At 42.5% G+C, this 18,364-nt stretch overlaps 1 protein-coding gene across 8 annotated transcripts in view; it reads right to left on the bottom strand.

The window, feature by feature from the left end:
* Positions 1 to 18,364, bottom strand: part of jarid2b (jumonji, AT rich interactive domain 2b) — a 107,089-nt gene that overhangs the window by 50,555 nt on the left and 38,170 nt on the right. For 2 of the 8 annotated variants that reach the window (XM_042434609.1, XM_042434611.1), the window contains exon 1: positions 2,839 to 4,185. In XM_042434609.1, the coding sequence (XP_042290543.1) occupies positions 2,839 to 3,205 (367 nt within the window). In that variant the 5' untranslated portion in view covers positions 3,206 to 4,185. Of the gene's footprint in view, positions 1 to 2,838; positions 4,186 to 4,207; positions 4,744 to 18,364 lie in introns of those variants that run through there. The other 6 variants (XM_042434615.1, XM_042434612.1, XM_042434614.1 and 3 more) reach the window with 6 other exon arrangements.

Here is an 18,364-nt window from a genome sequence, read left to right as displayed (position 1 = left end):
GGGGGGGGGGGGGGTTGGGTGCAGATACGTAATCGAGGAGATTGAGCAGCAGGAGGGAGAGAGGAGACAGGAGCTTGCAGAGAAGGCAGTAACCAGAGTCCTATTGATGTGTAATGAAACCCCGCATCGGGGGAGAGACAACCGGAAGGACAGACGGATGGATGGAGGGGAGATAGGGATGAGGAAAGGAGGGGAAGAGGAAGAGAGTGAGGGAAGGGCGAGTTGGTGAACAAGCGGAAGCCGGGACGCGAAAGGGCATAATGTCATTTTGTTAAATAATGCAGGGAGCGAGCGGGAGAAGCAGGAAGTGTGATGGACACAGAGATGGACGGCTGCCAACAGTGTGAGGTAAAGTGGCTGGGGAAGATGGCATGATTGCTGGTTATGGGCAGGGAGAAGGCTGTGTGGGTGGGGAGATAGACTGACACACACACACACACACATACAAACACACAGACACACATACAGCTGACTGACAGACTGCCACACCCCCCCCCCCCCCTCTCTAAAACAGATAGCCACTGCTGCCACACAGAGACAGAGGGGAGGAGGAGGAGGAGGAGGAGGAGGAGGAGAGAGGGAGAGGTTGGGGATGGATGGAGGAATGCGGGGAAGGAAAAGATGGAGAGACAGATGCCTGGGGAGGGAGAAAATGCTGCTTTTATGAGGTTTACGGACAGGTATTGCTCTAACCTCCTTAAGTCAGGTGACACCCATTTCTCAAAATGGTGGAAACATACTGAGGCAAAAACACTTTTCTTTTTCCTGTGTTTAGTAATTAATTTTTTAAAACAAAATTAAAAATTCACTTTTCAGGTATTCTATGGACTAAACTTATTAGTCCAATTAACTGATTAATCGAGAATGTAATATTCCATAATGAAAATAATCGTTAGTTGCTGCCCCCGTTTTCAAGTATGTTTTAATAAATTTGTAAAAAATGTTTTTATAAAACAACAATTCTATCATAATTTCTCAGAAATTCTTTCTTAAAATTGCTAATTGTGAAGAAATATGAGAAGCTGACACTAGCGGATGTTTGGCATTTTTGCTTGACTTTGCAACAATTATACATTATTAAAAATTTTCCTTGATTAAACTAATCAATTACCAACTAATTGGTTAGACATGACACATGTTCACTAATGCATCACCTTCTAAAACCTGTCTAACACATGAAATGATCAGGTACATACGTGGTCTGATTCTCCAAAATGGCTGATGGTTTCACAATAATGCCTGTGTGAGACTGAAAACTGTGGCACATGTCTGGCCCCAACGTAAGCCCGGACTCTCTAACCCAGAGTCCTCTAAAACAGCAGGGGCTGCCCATTCAGGATGTAGCACACGCTGAGTGTGATCCTCCAAAATGGCTGACAGTTTCACCACAACGCCTATGTGAAACGGGAAACTGTGCCGCTTCTACAGCCTCCCAAAGTCTCGCTAACCCACGGTGCTCTAAAACAGCAGGGCCCGTCTATTCAGCCTGGCTCCCTTTTGTGTCGGTGCGAGCTGCTGTCGTTACCCCCGGTGCGACGGGCCGCCGACGCTTTCTAATGAGTCATTTTTATTCAGGCGATAAGGTCAGCTACCCGCGGCGGCTTAAAAGGCCCTGAGGAGCTCTGGAGTGGCAGCTATGAGATGCCAGACAGACCAACAGAGATACACTGGCAACAGGGAGGGGAGGGGGGCACTCAACACAGGCATAGAGGGAGAAATAAAGGTGTGAAAAATATATAATAAAGAAATACATAAAAAAAAAAAAAAACAGGGAGCTAGGTATAAAAGATAAGCTACATTTCAAAAGAGACTTCCCTTCTGTCTGCCTGCCTGTCTCCACTTCTGCCTTACGGATGACTGGCTGGCTTCCTTGGCTGGGCGTGAACTTTCAGAGGCTTTTTTTTTTTTCTCCTCCTGTTTCCTTTCTTTTCGGTGTCTGGGTTGTGTTAATGTCAGCTGAGAATAGCTTCTGAGGCACGTGTGAAGTTCAAATCTCCGCTGTTGGCTGGCTGAGGGCTTTTTTTTGTGTGGGAGCACCAGTGTCAAACAAAGCCATGGTGGCAGCTCAGTTCAAAACAAGCTGTTCATCCCCCCCCCCTCCGTGCTCTCACTCTTCTCGTGTTGTTTCAGGTTTACACAGCACAACAGCAAAATCCCTCAACTGCTTCTGTTGCCAGCTTCCACCTGGAATTGGATTTCTGTCTAACTAAGCAACTTCAAGTGTGTATTCAAGTCAGTGTTTGTAATAGTCCATGTTTCTAATAGTCCAAGATGGAAAAGATTAACAACACGTTTTTCACAAGTTCTCTTTAGTGTGACCCCATCAGAGTCCCTCTGTTTGATGTATAAACAACATTTCAAACCAAATGGGAAATATTTTCAGTTCAAGGGTTCCTTTGAGGATTTGACACTGAACCAGCAAAGTGAAAGACTGCAGCTCGTTGCCCACTGACCCACAACAAAAAGCAAATGAGATTCCTTGATCATTTGTTCTCGTTGGATTCTCTGTTTTTTAAGTGAAATCAGGTCCCATCGTCAAGGAAAACAAAGTCTTCGCTAGCAAACAGACTAATAAAATTGTTGCCCACAATTACAGGAATGAAGAGCTAGACTTTAAAAGTTTAACGTTTGTTTTAATTAGTGTGTTACAGTGATTTGTACAATTCTGGAATGAGGTCAGATTGCTTTATTTCCTGTTATTCACCTATTTAATAACCTAAATATTATGCTGGTAAAGTAGACAGCTACAAATAGACTCATCTGATACTTATATCATCCCAGCGAGTGGAAGTATGCTGCTACAGGTTCCATGCATTAAGGATGTGGATATGGACTCACCATTGGAGTTTGTGGTGCCGTCACCATCCAGCTGCCGTTTCTGTGCAGTCCTAAACTCCTTTAGGGAGAGGTAAAGCACCTTCCGCATCACCCGCTCCTCCGACCACGGGATCCCATCACTGTCATCCTGTGGAAACATCCGACAAAGAAACAATGGGTCAGTATTATAAACTATCATCACACACAGAAAAAGTGGGTTCTTTCCCCCATTAAAAAAAACCAAAAAAAAAAAACAGTTATGCGTGTGTTCCTGTTCTTGTGGGAACAGGAACACCGGGTTTATCAGCTGGTACTCAGCTGATAAACACCTCTGAATTATCACGCTATTTTTGAAAAAATCTGGCAGACAAGACAATGAGTAGCCCATTAATATAGGCTGCAGCCTTGCAAGTTGGACCTGTTTATGCTGAGCGTTTTCCTTTGTTACTGTTGTCAGACAACAGCATGGCCATAAAAGTGTGACTTGAGGTCAAGGTTAGGAAACGCTTACAGGCCAGTTGTGTTGAGATGTGTGTTGAGTTTCAGCACAGTCTGTAAAACTGTTACCTTCTTGAGACAATTAAGAAATGCCACAGAGTTACTCTGTACCTTTCTGCAATATGAAAACTCTCTGAAAACTGCCTGGAAAAATAAGCTTGCTTCATGATATACCACACCAGTAGATACAGCTAGTTAGCATTTTACATGGCATTTGATGGTTGCTTTTTAACCATTTGTCTCTTAAAATAACAATAAAATACGGAAAACACAAAGATGTTGTATTCAGTGGGGAATTGCATGAAAACTTATGATGGCTTTAGTAAAGAAAAACAGACAACAAAATTCTAGTATAATGGAGAATCTCACTATATCGTGACATTGGCATGACACAACATTAGCATAACATAGCATTAGCTTGCAGCAAGACACAGGGCGACACATTAGCATAACAATGTGCGAAGGACGGCATCCACCGCACAATGCCGTGATAGGAGAGTGTTATGGTGATGAATAGGTAGGAAGCAAATGAAAAAAGCATCATGGGACTGCGAGTTCATGTGTTGCTAATCTCTCCCAGCGAGACCGAGACAGAAGATGTTATTGTCGAAGAGGGTCACCAGAAGTCACACACACACACACACACACACACACACACACACACATACATCCTTTTCCAAGACATGGCCATTTTTTTCCAGTCAGTTTCAATCTAAGCAACAAACCCATGACATCAGCCACCGCAGCGAACATATAGCACATCAAAGCCACAATTTATTCAAAACACTATTGCTTCTATTGAGAGTTTTAACAGCTTAATAAAAAAATATTCCCCTACAACAAGCATTGTTAAAAGGGGTCTTTAGTGAGTGTCCAACAGCAATAACCATACTTCTCTCTCCCCTCACTCCCCTACTCTCATTGCTCTGGCAGCTGTGTTTGATGTCGAACAACGCTAATGACTAAAGGAAATGAGATTAGGACATGAGCAACAACAAAGAGGTATTAATAAATAATGGAAACTGGAAATAGCTCTTCTCTAGTCAAGCCACAGGGCGAGTGGATTTCAGCTGTAAGGTTTGAGAAAACACTTTCTGTCTTTGTGCAAAAAGCTAATGCATGCTAATTATCGGAATTTAAAAAAAAAACAAAACAAAAAAAACATTTCTGATCCTGTCGACTCATCCCGGCGAGCGCACGCTTCCCTCAGTGTGAGTCAAATTGTAACGCAAGAGGCAAGAAGTGAAAAGCAACTTGTGTGGGAGACTGTTCTGATCATCCAGTTGACTCAGATCATTTGATTTGGCTTGGCTACGTGGCTGGCGGACATCACAGTGACAACGGCGGAGGAGTGCATTAAAAAATCTCCACCTCACACAAAAATAATTACTCCGAGACGTTTTATCGCTGCTGTAATAACAAGATAACAGTCACGGCGATCCATTAAGAGAAAGCACTCTAAGAAAAAGAAGAAAAAAAAACAGGTACTCGGGCGACTGTGGTTGGGGTAACAGAAACCGAGTCTGTGTGTCTTTCTTTCTGAGTGTGTGAAAGAGAGAAAGTTAATCTCATCCTAATATTATGCATCCTCCCACAGAATAACATGCAACTGAAATGACTGCTGTTTATAAATATCTTTCATTCAGAGCTGCAAATCCTGAAGATACTTTATTCACACACAATCAAACATATAAGATAGAAATGTTATAATGCATAACATATACTCTCTAATCAGGGCAGACTGGCAATTATCGCATTATCAAAAACAGGTATGTGCAAATGTGTTTAGTTCAAAATTCATGACAATAGATTTAAACAGAAGTCATGTTTCTGAACCTTTAGTGCATCAAAACGACCACCAAAAACAGTCTAATTCTGCAGAAAAACAAAAAGGTCTTGGTGCAGTGCTTCTCAGTGGGTGGTTCCTAAATACCCCACAGGTGGATGAAAGACAAGTTTGCAAGCAAAGAGCCACTTACTTACGGGTGAACATGGTTTACTATCTCCACGCAATTGAAAACTTCCAATAATCAAACCAAAAAAAAAAATATTACGACCTCATTCACTCACTTCATTCATTTCACAACTCTTAATATATTTTGACAATATTGACAAGACTGATTTTCCTTGTTTATCAGGCTTTTGTGGTTTTTGTCTCTTCAGCAGATAAAAATAAGCTTTTGCAGAATTTTGTTTTGATTTCCCAGGTCTGCTCTGGGGCCTTGGGGATGAGGTCTCGGCAGAGCTGAGGGAGGAGGAGGAGGAGGAGGGGGGGACAAGATTAAAAGCTGGGTGTCTGCACATGATGGAGCTGATGGGTGACAGCCACGTCTCCTTGCATACAGTAAACATGCTGGCACGTGCACACACACACACACACACAGACACACACATACAGGCGAGTGGACCGTTCAGTGCACCGATGCTTTGCAGCCTCTGACAGAGGTTGATGGGGTGTGTTTTGTGTGTGGCGTGCAGTCCCTCATTACACTGTCACACGTGAACGCGGGTATACACACACACACACGCACACACACACACACAAGCGAGAAAGGTAGTGCAAGTATTCAATTATACCATTTCATTTTCTCCTGTAGTTAATGTCACCTAATCCATTCTGTGTGTGTGTGTGTGTGTGTGTGCGTGTGCGTGTGTGTGCATGTGTGCAAAAGCCTGCCAGGTAAGCACCAATTACCTAGACAGCTCACTGGCACTCTTTCCCTCGTGGTGTGGCACAAGGCCAAATGTACACTGACACACACACACACATACACACACACACACAGCATTGACATTATATCCCAGGGTTATAAACTTTCACATCTACAGCTTCTATGGCACCCATATCTCTACCTGAAACACACAAACACATAGTTGTACTGAGAGAGAGAGAGAGAGAGAGAGAGAGAGAGAGAGGAAAAAAAACCTCCCCTCCAAAAACTGAGCTGAACTTCATCTGCATTTCTTTTTCTCTCACTTTCTCTCGTTTCCTCACAGTTTTTGGCAGTGTGCCACAGATATTTCCTCCACTGTGTGCACATAGCAACAAGGTCTAGAAAAAAAGAAAAAGAAAAATAATGCCGACTGACTTTTTCATCAGCTGGGAGAAAAACAGCCGAGTGTTAAAGCTCCGCTCGATTACAGCTGTTTCACCCTGAAACCCAAATAATAGTTCTTCATAACTTCAGAGAGAGCGGTTACTGTAAATGGGTTTTCACAAGCTGCAGGTGAACTATTTGTCTGACCTCAGAGGTAGTTTGCCACCTGTTTTGGGCCAAGGTGTTCCTCTACTTTCCCTAGATTTTCCAGTCACAAATGCTAGCTCCTGTCTGTGTTTTCCAGGTGTAAAATAAAAAAAATGACGGACACAAATCGCATGCAAAATCCCTCCACAGACATTCACACTCTGCCTGCCGGAGGGTAAGTGTAGCATGACAAAGGAAGGGAAACATCCTCTCAAATAAGCAATAAAACCAAATTGTGTCACATCTCAGTTTCTCAGTCAGACATTGCTGTGTATGTATGCAAGTAAGCGTGTGTGTGTGTGTGTGTGTGTGTGTGTGTGTGTGTTTCTGAGATATTGCCAGAGCCCTTTAGAGACAGCTCTTAGACAGAGCAATGCCAGCCGAGCGCTACCTGGCACTGACACACACATCTACACCCCGACCAGCTCCCATCAGGCTAGTGGAATCCCACTAATGAGCGCAGGGACCTTTTCTGTGCACACGCTGCGTGTTTGTGTATGTGTGTGTGTGTGTGTGTGTGTGTGTAGCCAAGTGATGCGTCAGGAACGCTGTATGCCTACTGTCACCCAGCAACCCCACCCCCACCTGCTTTGGAATACACAAGTAATCCAACCTGCGAAAACCACACAAATACACAGACAGACACCTTTTAGGCATCCAGAGGGATAACTGTGCTTGAAAAGTATGCCAAATAAGATCATTACATCTCTCGCTCTGCTTCTCTCTCTCTGTCACACACGCGCTGCAACAAATCAGACATGTAGAGCGCTTGGAATATATACCAACGTAATACCTTTCCCGCTGGGCTTCTTAAAACACTTTACCCCATGAAACTTCTCCAGATAGAACCCAAAGGGAGAAAATATCACTGAACACAGGTACTTGTAAATTTTCCTGACATTTTTCAGGAGCATCACAAGGCTTTAAATCTTTTAAAATATAATGTTATCTTCAGGAACATGAATTATTTTTACATATTTTACATCAGCTAAAGATTCTGTTTATTTGCCTGCTTCATTTTTTTCCACATAATGAGTCATTCGGAATATTTTGTATAACTACACCAATATTACATTAAAAATATGCACATCCATTAGAGCAAATTTACTGAGAAAACATAGTGAATAATATCTAGAAAACATTTCCGCTGGACAGAATTTTGCCAACAACAGAACAATTACAGCCAAGTGGAATAAACAGAATTTTGAAAACTGTTTCAGGAATTGAGCAAATGCTGCAGCAACAGACCGATGTTAAGAAGTCAAGAGGCTGAGCGGGATTAATCTATCACTGCATCTGTATCTGTTCATCTAACTAGATGAAAAGTGGAACTGCTTGCACATCATAACCCCATCTTCACTCACACATTTCTCTCTCCAACACATGCCAAACCAATAACCCTGATAGTTGATGAAGAAACAAGTCAATTTCATTGGCTGTGTGTAATACTGGCTGAAAAAAAAAGACCCTGGATGTAGTGTTAGATACATGGGTTAGAGGAGAAACAGCAATAAAGAGAAGCATTGGCTGTATCATATGTCCATTTTAAAACTTTGAAACTACAAAATGACATTATTACCATCAAAATCACATTAACCGTTCATCTGTTACATTGTTTGGACTGATGTAGATGAGGAAATGAATGGAGGAAATACAAATTTCCTCAGAGACTGTTTAATTCCCATACTAGACCATATCATACTACAACAATGGATACATTTCACAGCACAAAAACATGCTGCACACTAGTTTTCTTTTGTGGTACATTAGTATGTTTTGTTAGCAGAGCATAAAAATAAAAATAAAAATTCAAAGCAGCACTTTGGTACCAGCATTTTGTAAGATACTAAATGAAAACATTAGTGAAATTGCTTATTGCAGCATTCCCTGAAAAACACCCACTGTACCTTTAAGAACATCACAGGGTCTGTGTGTAAAAGTGTGACAGAAAGCCGAGCCATGCTAACGTCATCTCTGCAGCGTATATGTGCCAGTGCCTACTGTACAGAAGAGATGGAGGCCACTGATTAAATAGCAGTTAAAACCTGTTTGCTAATATTTGTGTTTCAGTATTCATTCATCAGTTAGGTGGCCATTCTTTTGATTTGGATTAGATCCATATGCTACACATAGTCAAAATGTAGATATTCATCCAACACTGCTACACAGAAAGCCCACATTTTCTTTTCTTAAAGAAAAAAACGTTTGTGCCGACGCATGTATACACGCACAGAGAGAATCTGCATCTACGTACATCTACTTTCAGTGTGTGTATGCACGTGTTCACACTAGCTGTTCTAAAAATATCCCAGCGCTGTGCTGCTGCCGACTGTGCGGATGTCATGGCAGAGGAATGTGGGCCACGCGCCAGCCGCAATCTGCTCTACAAAACCGGCCCAAAATCTGTTATTCTAACACACATTTCCCCTTAGAGGCAGGACAGAGAGATGGATAGATGGATCGATGGAGGTGAAATGTTATTCTAACAAAGTCTGGGTTATTGTATCCAGTAGTCAGGACAGTGTCCCTTTCTCCTCTTCCTTCCCCATCTTGATCTTTCTCACTCTTTTACCAACACATGGGCCCCAGATGACTGGCTGCAGGGATATGTCGACCAGGAGTTCACAAGTGGTACAGATGACAGTGATAGCAATTATTTCATTTCCAAATATGTCACTGTAAACTTTCTTAGGGTCATGACCAACCATTTGTGGATTACAGATATTTCAAGCATCTTGATTATGACCCTGCAGTGAAACAAATACAACTGTAAAGTATTAAGGCAAGCCGAGACAATGCAGCAAGGTCCAAATTATGCCACACCACAATATTCGAGGGTTCTTCAAAGTAATCTTGTGAGTTAAAGATGAAAATGCTAATTATATTGTCTAAGCAGCATGTTTGAGATGACGTGATTTATTAGAAAACTCAAACTACAAACTTGGGAACTCTGGCAGTTTTTCATCTATAATTAAAAACCATCAAGTACTTTCAAACCCGCTACCCACTGCTGGTGTAAATGACAGCTACTGCCCCACAAAGAGGCACCCCGCCACTGAGAAACAAAATCTTACATCTAATCTTACATCAGCATGATTTGCAAACAACAAAGTTAGTTCCCCAAACTCAACCACAAAAGCATGTGTTGGCTCCCGAAGCTCACATTCCAATCCTAAATACGTCCTGGTCCCCACGTCCCTTATAGCTTCAAGTAGACCGGATGCTGAGCTCAGCTTGGAGCTCAGAGAAAAGGCAAACGGAACGAGGTTGTGAGGTTACTGGGGACATGAGGCCCTATAGAATCGCCTCATTACACCACAAGCTCACTGCATTGGAATGCATGTGTGTGTGTGTGTGCGCGCTTGCAGCTACAGGGCCCTCCCTTCAAACTAGAAAAGAGAGGAGAGGAATTCCACAAGGGCTGAGGGTACCTCCTGCAAAACTGTAAACCACTTAAAAATACTTGTGATGTCCCTCTCTCTGCCATCTGCTTGTGAGGTTGGTTTGGCTTCCTGGCTCAGGAGCCAGTGGGCGGGGTTGGAGAGGGTGTCAGGAAACTACCTGCACCTGGGTAGTTAAGGCCTCAGCCTATTTGGGTGACTTCCTTGTTAACCTCTTTCTCTTCTCTTCCTTCCAGGCCTGCACCAGCCAGATGGGCTAGGGTTTTGTGTTTTGTTTGCACACATCACGCACACTTCACTCATCCACACTGCATTCATTACTGACCTCTTAAATTGACAATAAATGTCATTTTAGAAAGTTTATTCATGTGTGATTCCCTTTTTTGGTCGCTGACTCTGAGCCAGCTCGTGACAAACTGGGGGCTCCTCCAGGATCAAAAGAACCATTTTGGTAAGAAAAATTTAGTCTTTGTGGTAATTTGGTCTGCTTTTGTTTTTGCTATCTCCTGTGATGATGGGAGTTTATCCATTTGTTTGTAGGCATTTGGTTTTTGGAAAGTCTGGACTTAAGACCTTGTTACCAATTTGGGGAGTATCATACATGAGCTTTGTTTTCTTTTGGGGGAGAGCTTAATTCTAGTCCTTTCCATTAAAACAAACCTGATACAAAACACCAAACTCAAGTGCTACATCCTAATGTGCATCAGCAAAACCAAAAGGTGGACAAACTGGAGCTTCCCCACTCTAGTCACGAATACATACACTCAACACTAGTCTTTAGGCAGCTATTGATGGGGGGTATTTATTCACTGTAAACCAGTGCGTCCAGTATGTACATGCTATTACCTGCAGTTACCTCCAGAAAGCCACGGATGTGATCCCAAGCATATAGCTCTACCCACTTTCACTTCCACTTTATGAGGTCACACTGAAATAAACTCACTGCTAGAGCTTGTTACCAAAACCGAGTGGGAAAAACTCCAGTAACATAATGGACATCTTGCATACATCCAAAATGCACAATAGACAAGTACTTAGCAAATTTCAACCAAACACAAAACAAAAAAGGGACAAAGGACTAGAAATTTTCTCTTCCCCAGAAGAAAACAAAGCTCATGTATGCTAATCCCCAAATTGGTAACCATGTAGACAAAGTCTAAGTACACAAAGTCCAGACTTTCCAAAAACCAAATGCTGATAAATAGATTGACGAACCCCCATCATCACAAGAGGCAGCAAAAACAAAAGTGGGCCAAATTACCACAAAGTTACATTTCATCTTACCAAAATGGTTCATTTGATCCTGGACGAGCCCCCAGTTTGTCACAACCAGCTTAAGGCTGGACAAAGGAGGGGAGACCACACATGAGTGTAACTAAAAATAGATTTATTGTTCATAACAAAAAGATAAATGACACTAAACACAACCAAAACTAAAGCCAGACGAGTTGTCCACAACTTTCTTGAGCAAAAACAATATAACAAAATGTATAATACACTAGATTTGAGTTGCATTCTCAACGGGATGCGGTCAAGTTCTATGTGGATATTCAGTCTAAAATAAGTCATATTTTAAATAGACTTCATGCAGGAAACTTGGACTTTGACATCATCTTTTCTTTCGGTACTTACAAATACAGCAGAACAATGTCTTCTATCTGCAGCCTGGCTGTGATGGTTGCTCCCGCCGAGCTCAGTGTCACAGACACACACACATACACATGCAAACCTCCCGTCTCCGCTGTCAATCATATCAGCTGTTGGCATTTGCATGCTCATACACACACACGCAGTCCGAATCTATCTGAGTGTGCATAAGTGACAGACTGCCAGCACCATTCAGCCCTGTCGAGCATAAAACGCTGTCAGTCTGGTAAAAGTGGAACAGAGAGAGAGAGAGAGTGAGAGAGTGAGGGGAAGAGCTTTTAAATGCAGACGGTGACCAAGTTTATTTTGACTGAAAGAAATAAATGCCACAATGCTTTGAAAATCATGTGTGTGTATCTGTGTGTGTGTGTGTACATGTGCATGAGCAGAAGAGGCCCAGCTGGCTACATAATGAGGGGTTTAAATTGACTGGGCTGCCCACCCACCCTGGCTATGTGACCACCTGACCCCTGTTGTAACCCTTAACCCCCCCACACACACACAGACACACACACAAAACGTAAATTCATCAACCAACTAGAAGGCTGGAGCTCAAAACCTAACCAGCTCTGAAGATTTTCCAGCTTGTACAGTTGTATGGGATGTACTTGTTTGTATTCTAGCTTTGAATGTGATGCAAAATCAATTCAACGCTGGTTAGCTGTCAGGCTGGAAGACACCAGCTGTCTGACCTTTCCACTACCACATGAATACAGCATACCACTTGTGACTGAAAGACAATTGTCTGACTACAACCATCCCAGATCCACACAATAACCAAAATGCGATCAACTAATTATTTGGGCCATCTGTTCAACAAACTGCAGTCACATTTTTTTATTAACTGAGAGAAACAAGCAAACATGATTCATTTGTAGTGTTAAAAAAGTACAAGACAAAGTGAAAGACAAGGAGGAAGCCCAAAATATAAAAAAAAAAACCCAACACATTCTAATCTTGTGTGGGTTGTTTATCACATTCCTGGACCACTGACTGTGTTTATTGCAGTATTGACAGATCATCTAACAGTACGTGGAAGGAGTTTGTTAAGGTTTGCTTCCTCTCTCAGTGCACGGCATACAGCACCGGAGGAGTATTACAGTAAAAAAAAACCTGGGCTCAAAGCAACTGTTTCCTGCTCATTCAGTGCCACAAAGCACTGGGAATTTTAAGTGTCTCTCATAAAGTGAAATGTTAAAGTAATGGCGTGATATCAGCTTTGCAGCAGTATCTTTGAGAATTCTGCTGGTTTTAGGGCTCAGCTGAGGAAAATTCTTCATTTTCTGAAGTAACATTTGGCAGGTTAAGAGTGCTGACTGTTGAGAAAAGGAAAACAGGAGTCCTGGGCCACATCTGGTCTCACAATATACTAAAATACAGGTCTCGTGGTAGAAAATATAGCATAAAGCAACCCTTGTGTGTGTATATATATATGTGTGTGCTTTTTCTGATCTGACAGGTTGCATAACAAATGGCCCCCATTCAGTAATAACAGCCTCATTCAACACACTTACCCTCCAACTCTGTCACAATATCACTTTCACTTTGGCTACATGCCGCTGGTCAGAGGTTTGACTCAATTCCCTGCACTACGGGTGCACGCAGACACACACACACACACTCGCTAGCCGTTATCAAGAGGACAGTGAGTTCTGATCGACGGCGCTCCCCAACCTACTGTCATTCATCATGGTAGCAGTGGCAATGGCTCCTGCGCTTCCCCGCTATTCCCTCGAGAGCCTTGGAAGACCCTGCTGCTGATCCCTCTTAACAGAGCTGCATTTCTGACCCACTCACCTCCACACACACCAGCTGCTCCACAGAGACAAATGAGACATGACTTCTATAGCAATAGTTTATTTCTCAAGATTCATGCAGCCAAAGGAATATGCTCTTCATTGTCATCCGGGCTATATGTCACCATGTGCAGTCTCTGGAGATTATAACAATCCTTTCACATAATATAAAACCTGTCAGGACATTTATATACTTAGACTGATGTCATCTTTTAATACATGTATCAGTACAGTATGTAACAGCATGAAAATGGTGCAAAGGCACACAATAGGGAAGTGCTGTCTGTGTTGCAAATTTAACTACCTGGTGCATGTGTATGCACACGATGAGTAAATAAAGTCTTGTCCAACAAAGTGCCTAAGGCTATGACAGTCCTAATGGACATTTTTTGAAGAAATGTTATTTCCACGCATGCTTTTTCTACTGTTTTACCACTCAAACAGCAGCTTTAAAGAAATGAATTCAATTTCACAAACTCTCAATACTTTACACTACTTGCATTTAAGTGTTTTGGTTAGATTAAATGCACACTCGGGTCATAAAACTAAACTGGCATGGCGCAAGTGCGTCACCATTTGATTCTGATAAAAACAAAAATTGGACTCAGTTTATTTTCTATGACAGTAGCAATATATTATCAGAAACTAGGTTGCCAGCCTGCAAGGTTTGATCCTTTAAATGTGGCAACACTTGACACATTCTCTAGTATTTATTTGTGTTGGTCTTGTAACATCACTGTAGCATCTCACTAGGGCTGACATAACATGCTAATTACTTATTGGAGTGTGGCGTGTGTGCGCACATCCATGCAAACAATGTTTCAAAGCGAGTGCAAGTACAGTTACAGTGTGTAGATATATCGTGCCACAGAGGCTGAAGCCCTCCCTCTCCCACAAACACAAGGAGGGACAGGAAGGCAGAAACAGGAAACAGAGTAACCTCATTAGCCTTATGCCTTGTCTGACAGGAACACCCTGCAGGCTAGCAGGCTCATACAAATACAACGAGAACCACCGGCCTCTGGTCAGCTTATGCAGCATCCGTCTGCTACTCATGCAAGATGCCATTTGTATGGAAGCAAGCTGGTTTGAGGGCAACGCCTGAGGGGGACTACTAGAAAGTCTGCCTGTTAGCCTTGGATAGTCAGACTCATCAGACTGACTGCAGGATTACATATGGAATCCAGTTAGGTAAAGCTGTAAACAATCAGACAGGAAGAAGCACACAAGCACCATCACACACGTGCACACAGGCACACTTACACAGCGACAACAACTCGTAGCCTGAGGGTTTAAACTCATTTACCCTTGCAGAATTTTGCACGAGCACAGGCAAGCTGCTTTACTAGAAAGACTCATTAATTCCCCTTTCCACAACCAGGACATAAAAAGATATTGAGCGTGTGAAAAAGGCTGCCACTTGCCCACACAAGTGAAGAGCTAAATGACTGTGTATTGCGAGACACAAGTTAGATTAACCCAAATGAGAACCACTTCAAAAAGCATCTCCCGCTCTCCGTAGAGATGCCTAAAATCCTAAACCAAAAGAGGTTCTCGGCACAATCATTTTTAGATGCAGCGAATGGTGCGAGTGTCTGCTGATGCAAGTGCGATTAAGTCATTAAAAGATCGATATAAGCACCCCTTTGTGTGTTTGTGTGTGCTGAGGCAGCACTCTAGTAGTAGCCTCTGTGAATTAAGTAACAAACTGGTTTTTGTAGCTGCAGAACAGTCGCTTTTCATACCCACACACAACCTGCACTGAATCTGCATTGTAACAGTTTGCATTGTTACATTGGTTCTTCTGCAAGCCCTTGTGAGTGATGTTTACCTTAAAATCTGTTTCTGCATCCCTATACAAACACATTTACCATACATTTATTTACACAGAAGTGTGTTTTAGCCTTAATGCATTGACCTCCTTTCAACTTCATTGATAACTTTGCACCTGGGTGCTGACAAAGAGCTGTGTTATCACATTCAGTACAGTAGCACCAGCAGCTTAACACGTGAGACTGACAACAAGGAAGAAAAACGAAAAAACCTTGGTAAGACAGAGAGACACATTCTCAAAAAAAAACGTAAGACAGAATTGCGCAAGCAAAAGGAGTAGGAGCAGCTCCTTCACATGCCTGATAAGAAAGAAATGTAGGGCTTGCCTTTTTGTTAGACCATAATGCACCACTCCACCTCTGTATACTATGATACTTTTTCCCCATGCAGTGGTTCTCAAATTCTTTCACATCAAGGACTCCTAAACTGACAAATTAGACCATGGACCCTCATCTGATAAGATTTTGTCCCAGAGTCCCCCATCTGATAAGATTTTTCCTTTTAGAAGTTTTATTACAGAAAGCGTATTTAACCCATACCAAACCAAAATAGTCATATGTTCTGTCATCGTGTTACTTATGGATGGAATTATAGTGAAAATAAATTATTCCTCTTTTTGCTGGAGACCCCCTACAACCTCCTGAAGGACCCCTGGGGGTCCCCAGACCCCACTGCACTTGTGCATGCATGCAGCCAAAACACTGTCCAGTGTTGTTCATTGAGATGGATGACCACCCTCAAAAGGCCTGGATCCATGCATTCACACTGTTCCATATATGCACGCACGCACACACAGTGACATTTTATATTTAAATTTGACTTTGCATAGTAGCAGAACAGAAGAAAGCAGTGTAACTAGGGGGAGAAGAGAAGAGAAGAGAAGAGAAGAGAAGAGAAGAGAAGAGAAGAGAAGAGAAGAGAAGAGAAGAGAAGAGAAGAGAAGAGAAGAGAAGCACAGTGGCTCCTGTGTGGCCACTCTGGGCCTGGTGCCGGTTGGCATTGGTTGGTATCACCCCCTCTGCAGCTGGTGGCAATATTAAGCCGCCTACTGGCAGAAGGGTGGTGGGGGCACTCGGGCGTCAACTAGCCAGGCTGAAGGTGGGGCAGAGCTCTATGTGTGTGTGTGTATCTGTGTGTCCTAAGATGCCCTCTGTTGGCCCTGATGTGTGTGCACACTTGTGGGGAAAGTCACTTGAGGGTAAGTCTGACTTTGTCTATGCAACTGTGTGCACATGCCCTGGGCGTGTGTATGTGTGTGTGTGTGTGTGTTTGTGTGTGTGTGTATGTGAGCCAACATGCAGCTGCTTGCAGAGGTAGATGGCGTGAGGATCCCAAGCATAAACAAACCAAACTGATCTGAGATGAGAACATGACAAAATATTGGCCAGGGCTCCAAAATCACTTTTGAAAAAAAAAATCCAGGCTGTGGATAACCTTGGGATGGATCTTATCAACTCCTAGAAGGTCAGGCTCTCAGGCTTTAACTCCACTACAGGATAATGTACATTCTTCACAACTGAACCAACTTTTTTTTTTGTTGCAGATACACTGCAGTGTGCTTTAAGAAATCACTGTCATTTACAAGATTCCTCAACAGCAGTAAATTTCTCTATTTGATAGCTCTTACAGTTGTAAAAAGATTTTAAAAAATAAAATTTGGACATGTTAACATGACTCTTCTTGAGAAAATGTTCTGACACTGATAACAACCCACGCCAGAGATACCATCAATGTAATGCTACCAAAAAACCCCTCAATGCTTGGGACTGCTTTTCAAAGCAAAGACACTCATTTTCCACTAGTGTAACTGGGGCTGATGACAGCAATAACAGAGTAGCTTGTACAGACCATGTAAGGTCAAGTCTCTCTCTGGCTGACAATCTCACTAACAAGCACGTCACAACACGGAGCCCTTTCTACACTGTACACACACACACACACACATACACATAGAAGCACACAAATGTCTGAGAAGCACTTAAAAGCTCACACTATACAAGTGCTTGTCTGGATCATTACTGGCAGACTGTATACTGTTATGTACACATACACACACAGTCAGTGCCAAGAGGTGCATATCCATCCTTTCTGCGTGCAGCGACTTCTGACAAGCAACTCTACGCTATCTGCATGCACATTCACAATTGCTGGTTACTAATTTTATGCCTTCAAATGTAGCTTACATAGGAATCAAAGAAACCATCAGAGTCAAAAAGGCATAAGCCAGGAAACAGTACCTCCTACATGTCATCCTTTTCAACTGCAACAAACAGGGATATATCTAGAAACCCTCCTTCGAAATGTAACTCATCCCCCCAAGAAAGCTGAACATCTGGAACTACAGTAGTCAGGCGGGAAAAATAAATAAATAAATAAATGAATCACACACTAAGTTAATTCAGAATGTATGACAAGTGTATATTGAAAAGACTTGGCAGCTGAAATATTTCTGATGACATTTTATTAACAATACTCTCTGCGCAATTTTTCATGTAACTTGCCAGACAAATGAGACCGTTCCAACAAAGCAATAATTAGGCAACATAACTATTATTTCATAGACAACACAATTATTTCGCAGACTCCCGTTGCTTATCAGGGGGAAAAAAAAATGAATCAAACTGTTGTGAACAACCCACAAATATCACTTGGGTGACAAGTTAATTACCCAATTTAACAAAGCAAATAATTATCCTCTGGCTCTGGGTCTAGTGAACTATTTTCCTTATGGAAATGAGACTCCATGTGCAGACGGAGTTGCATGGTGGGGAGCTGACGTCAGCAGTTATTTAGAGAAGAGCTATGTGGAAGCTCTGGAGTGGGTCAATAGTTGAGGCCTGTTATTACTTTGTTGCCTCTCCTGGTCATTGAGGTAATTCAATATCAAAGGGAGTAGAAAAAAGGGGAGTGGGGGGGGGGGGTTAATGCTCTTTTGTTTCTTCTGGCTCACACTTTGAGGAATGTGAGGTTCATACAATGTTTCTGTCTCTCACCCTCTCTCACACCTCCCAGTGAGTCTGTACCATCCACCTCGGATGGACGTATATGCATTCAAGTGCGTGTGCAACGTTATAACCTCAAACCTGCGTGTGCTGGCATTAATTGAGAACAACGGGGGGTCACAGCA

This window comes from Thunnus maccoyii, chromosome 15, assembly GCF_910596095.1.
Source record: "Thunnus maccoyii chromosome 15, fThuMac1.1, whole genome shotgun sequence".
In the NCBI taxonomy this organism is placed as follows: domain Eukaryota; kingdom Metazoa; phylum Chordata; class Actinopteri; order Scombriformes; family Scombridae; genus Thunnus; species Thunnus maccoyii.
Note: the sequence above shows the minus strand (reverse complement) of the source record. Positions and strands in the feature narration are given on the sequence as shown.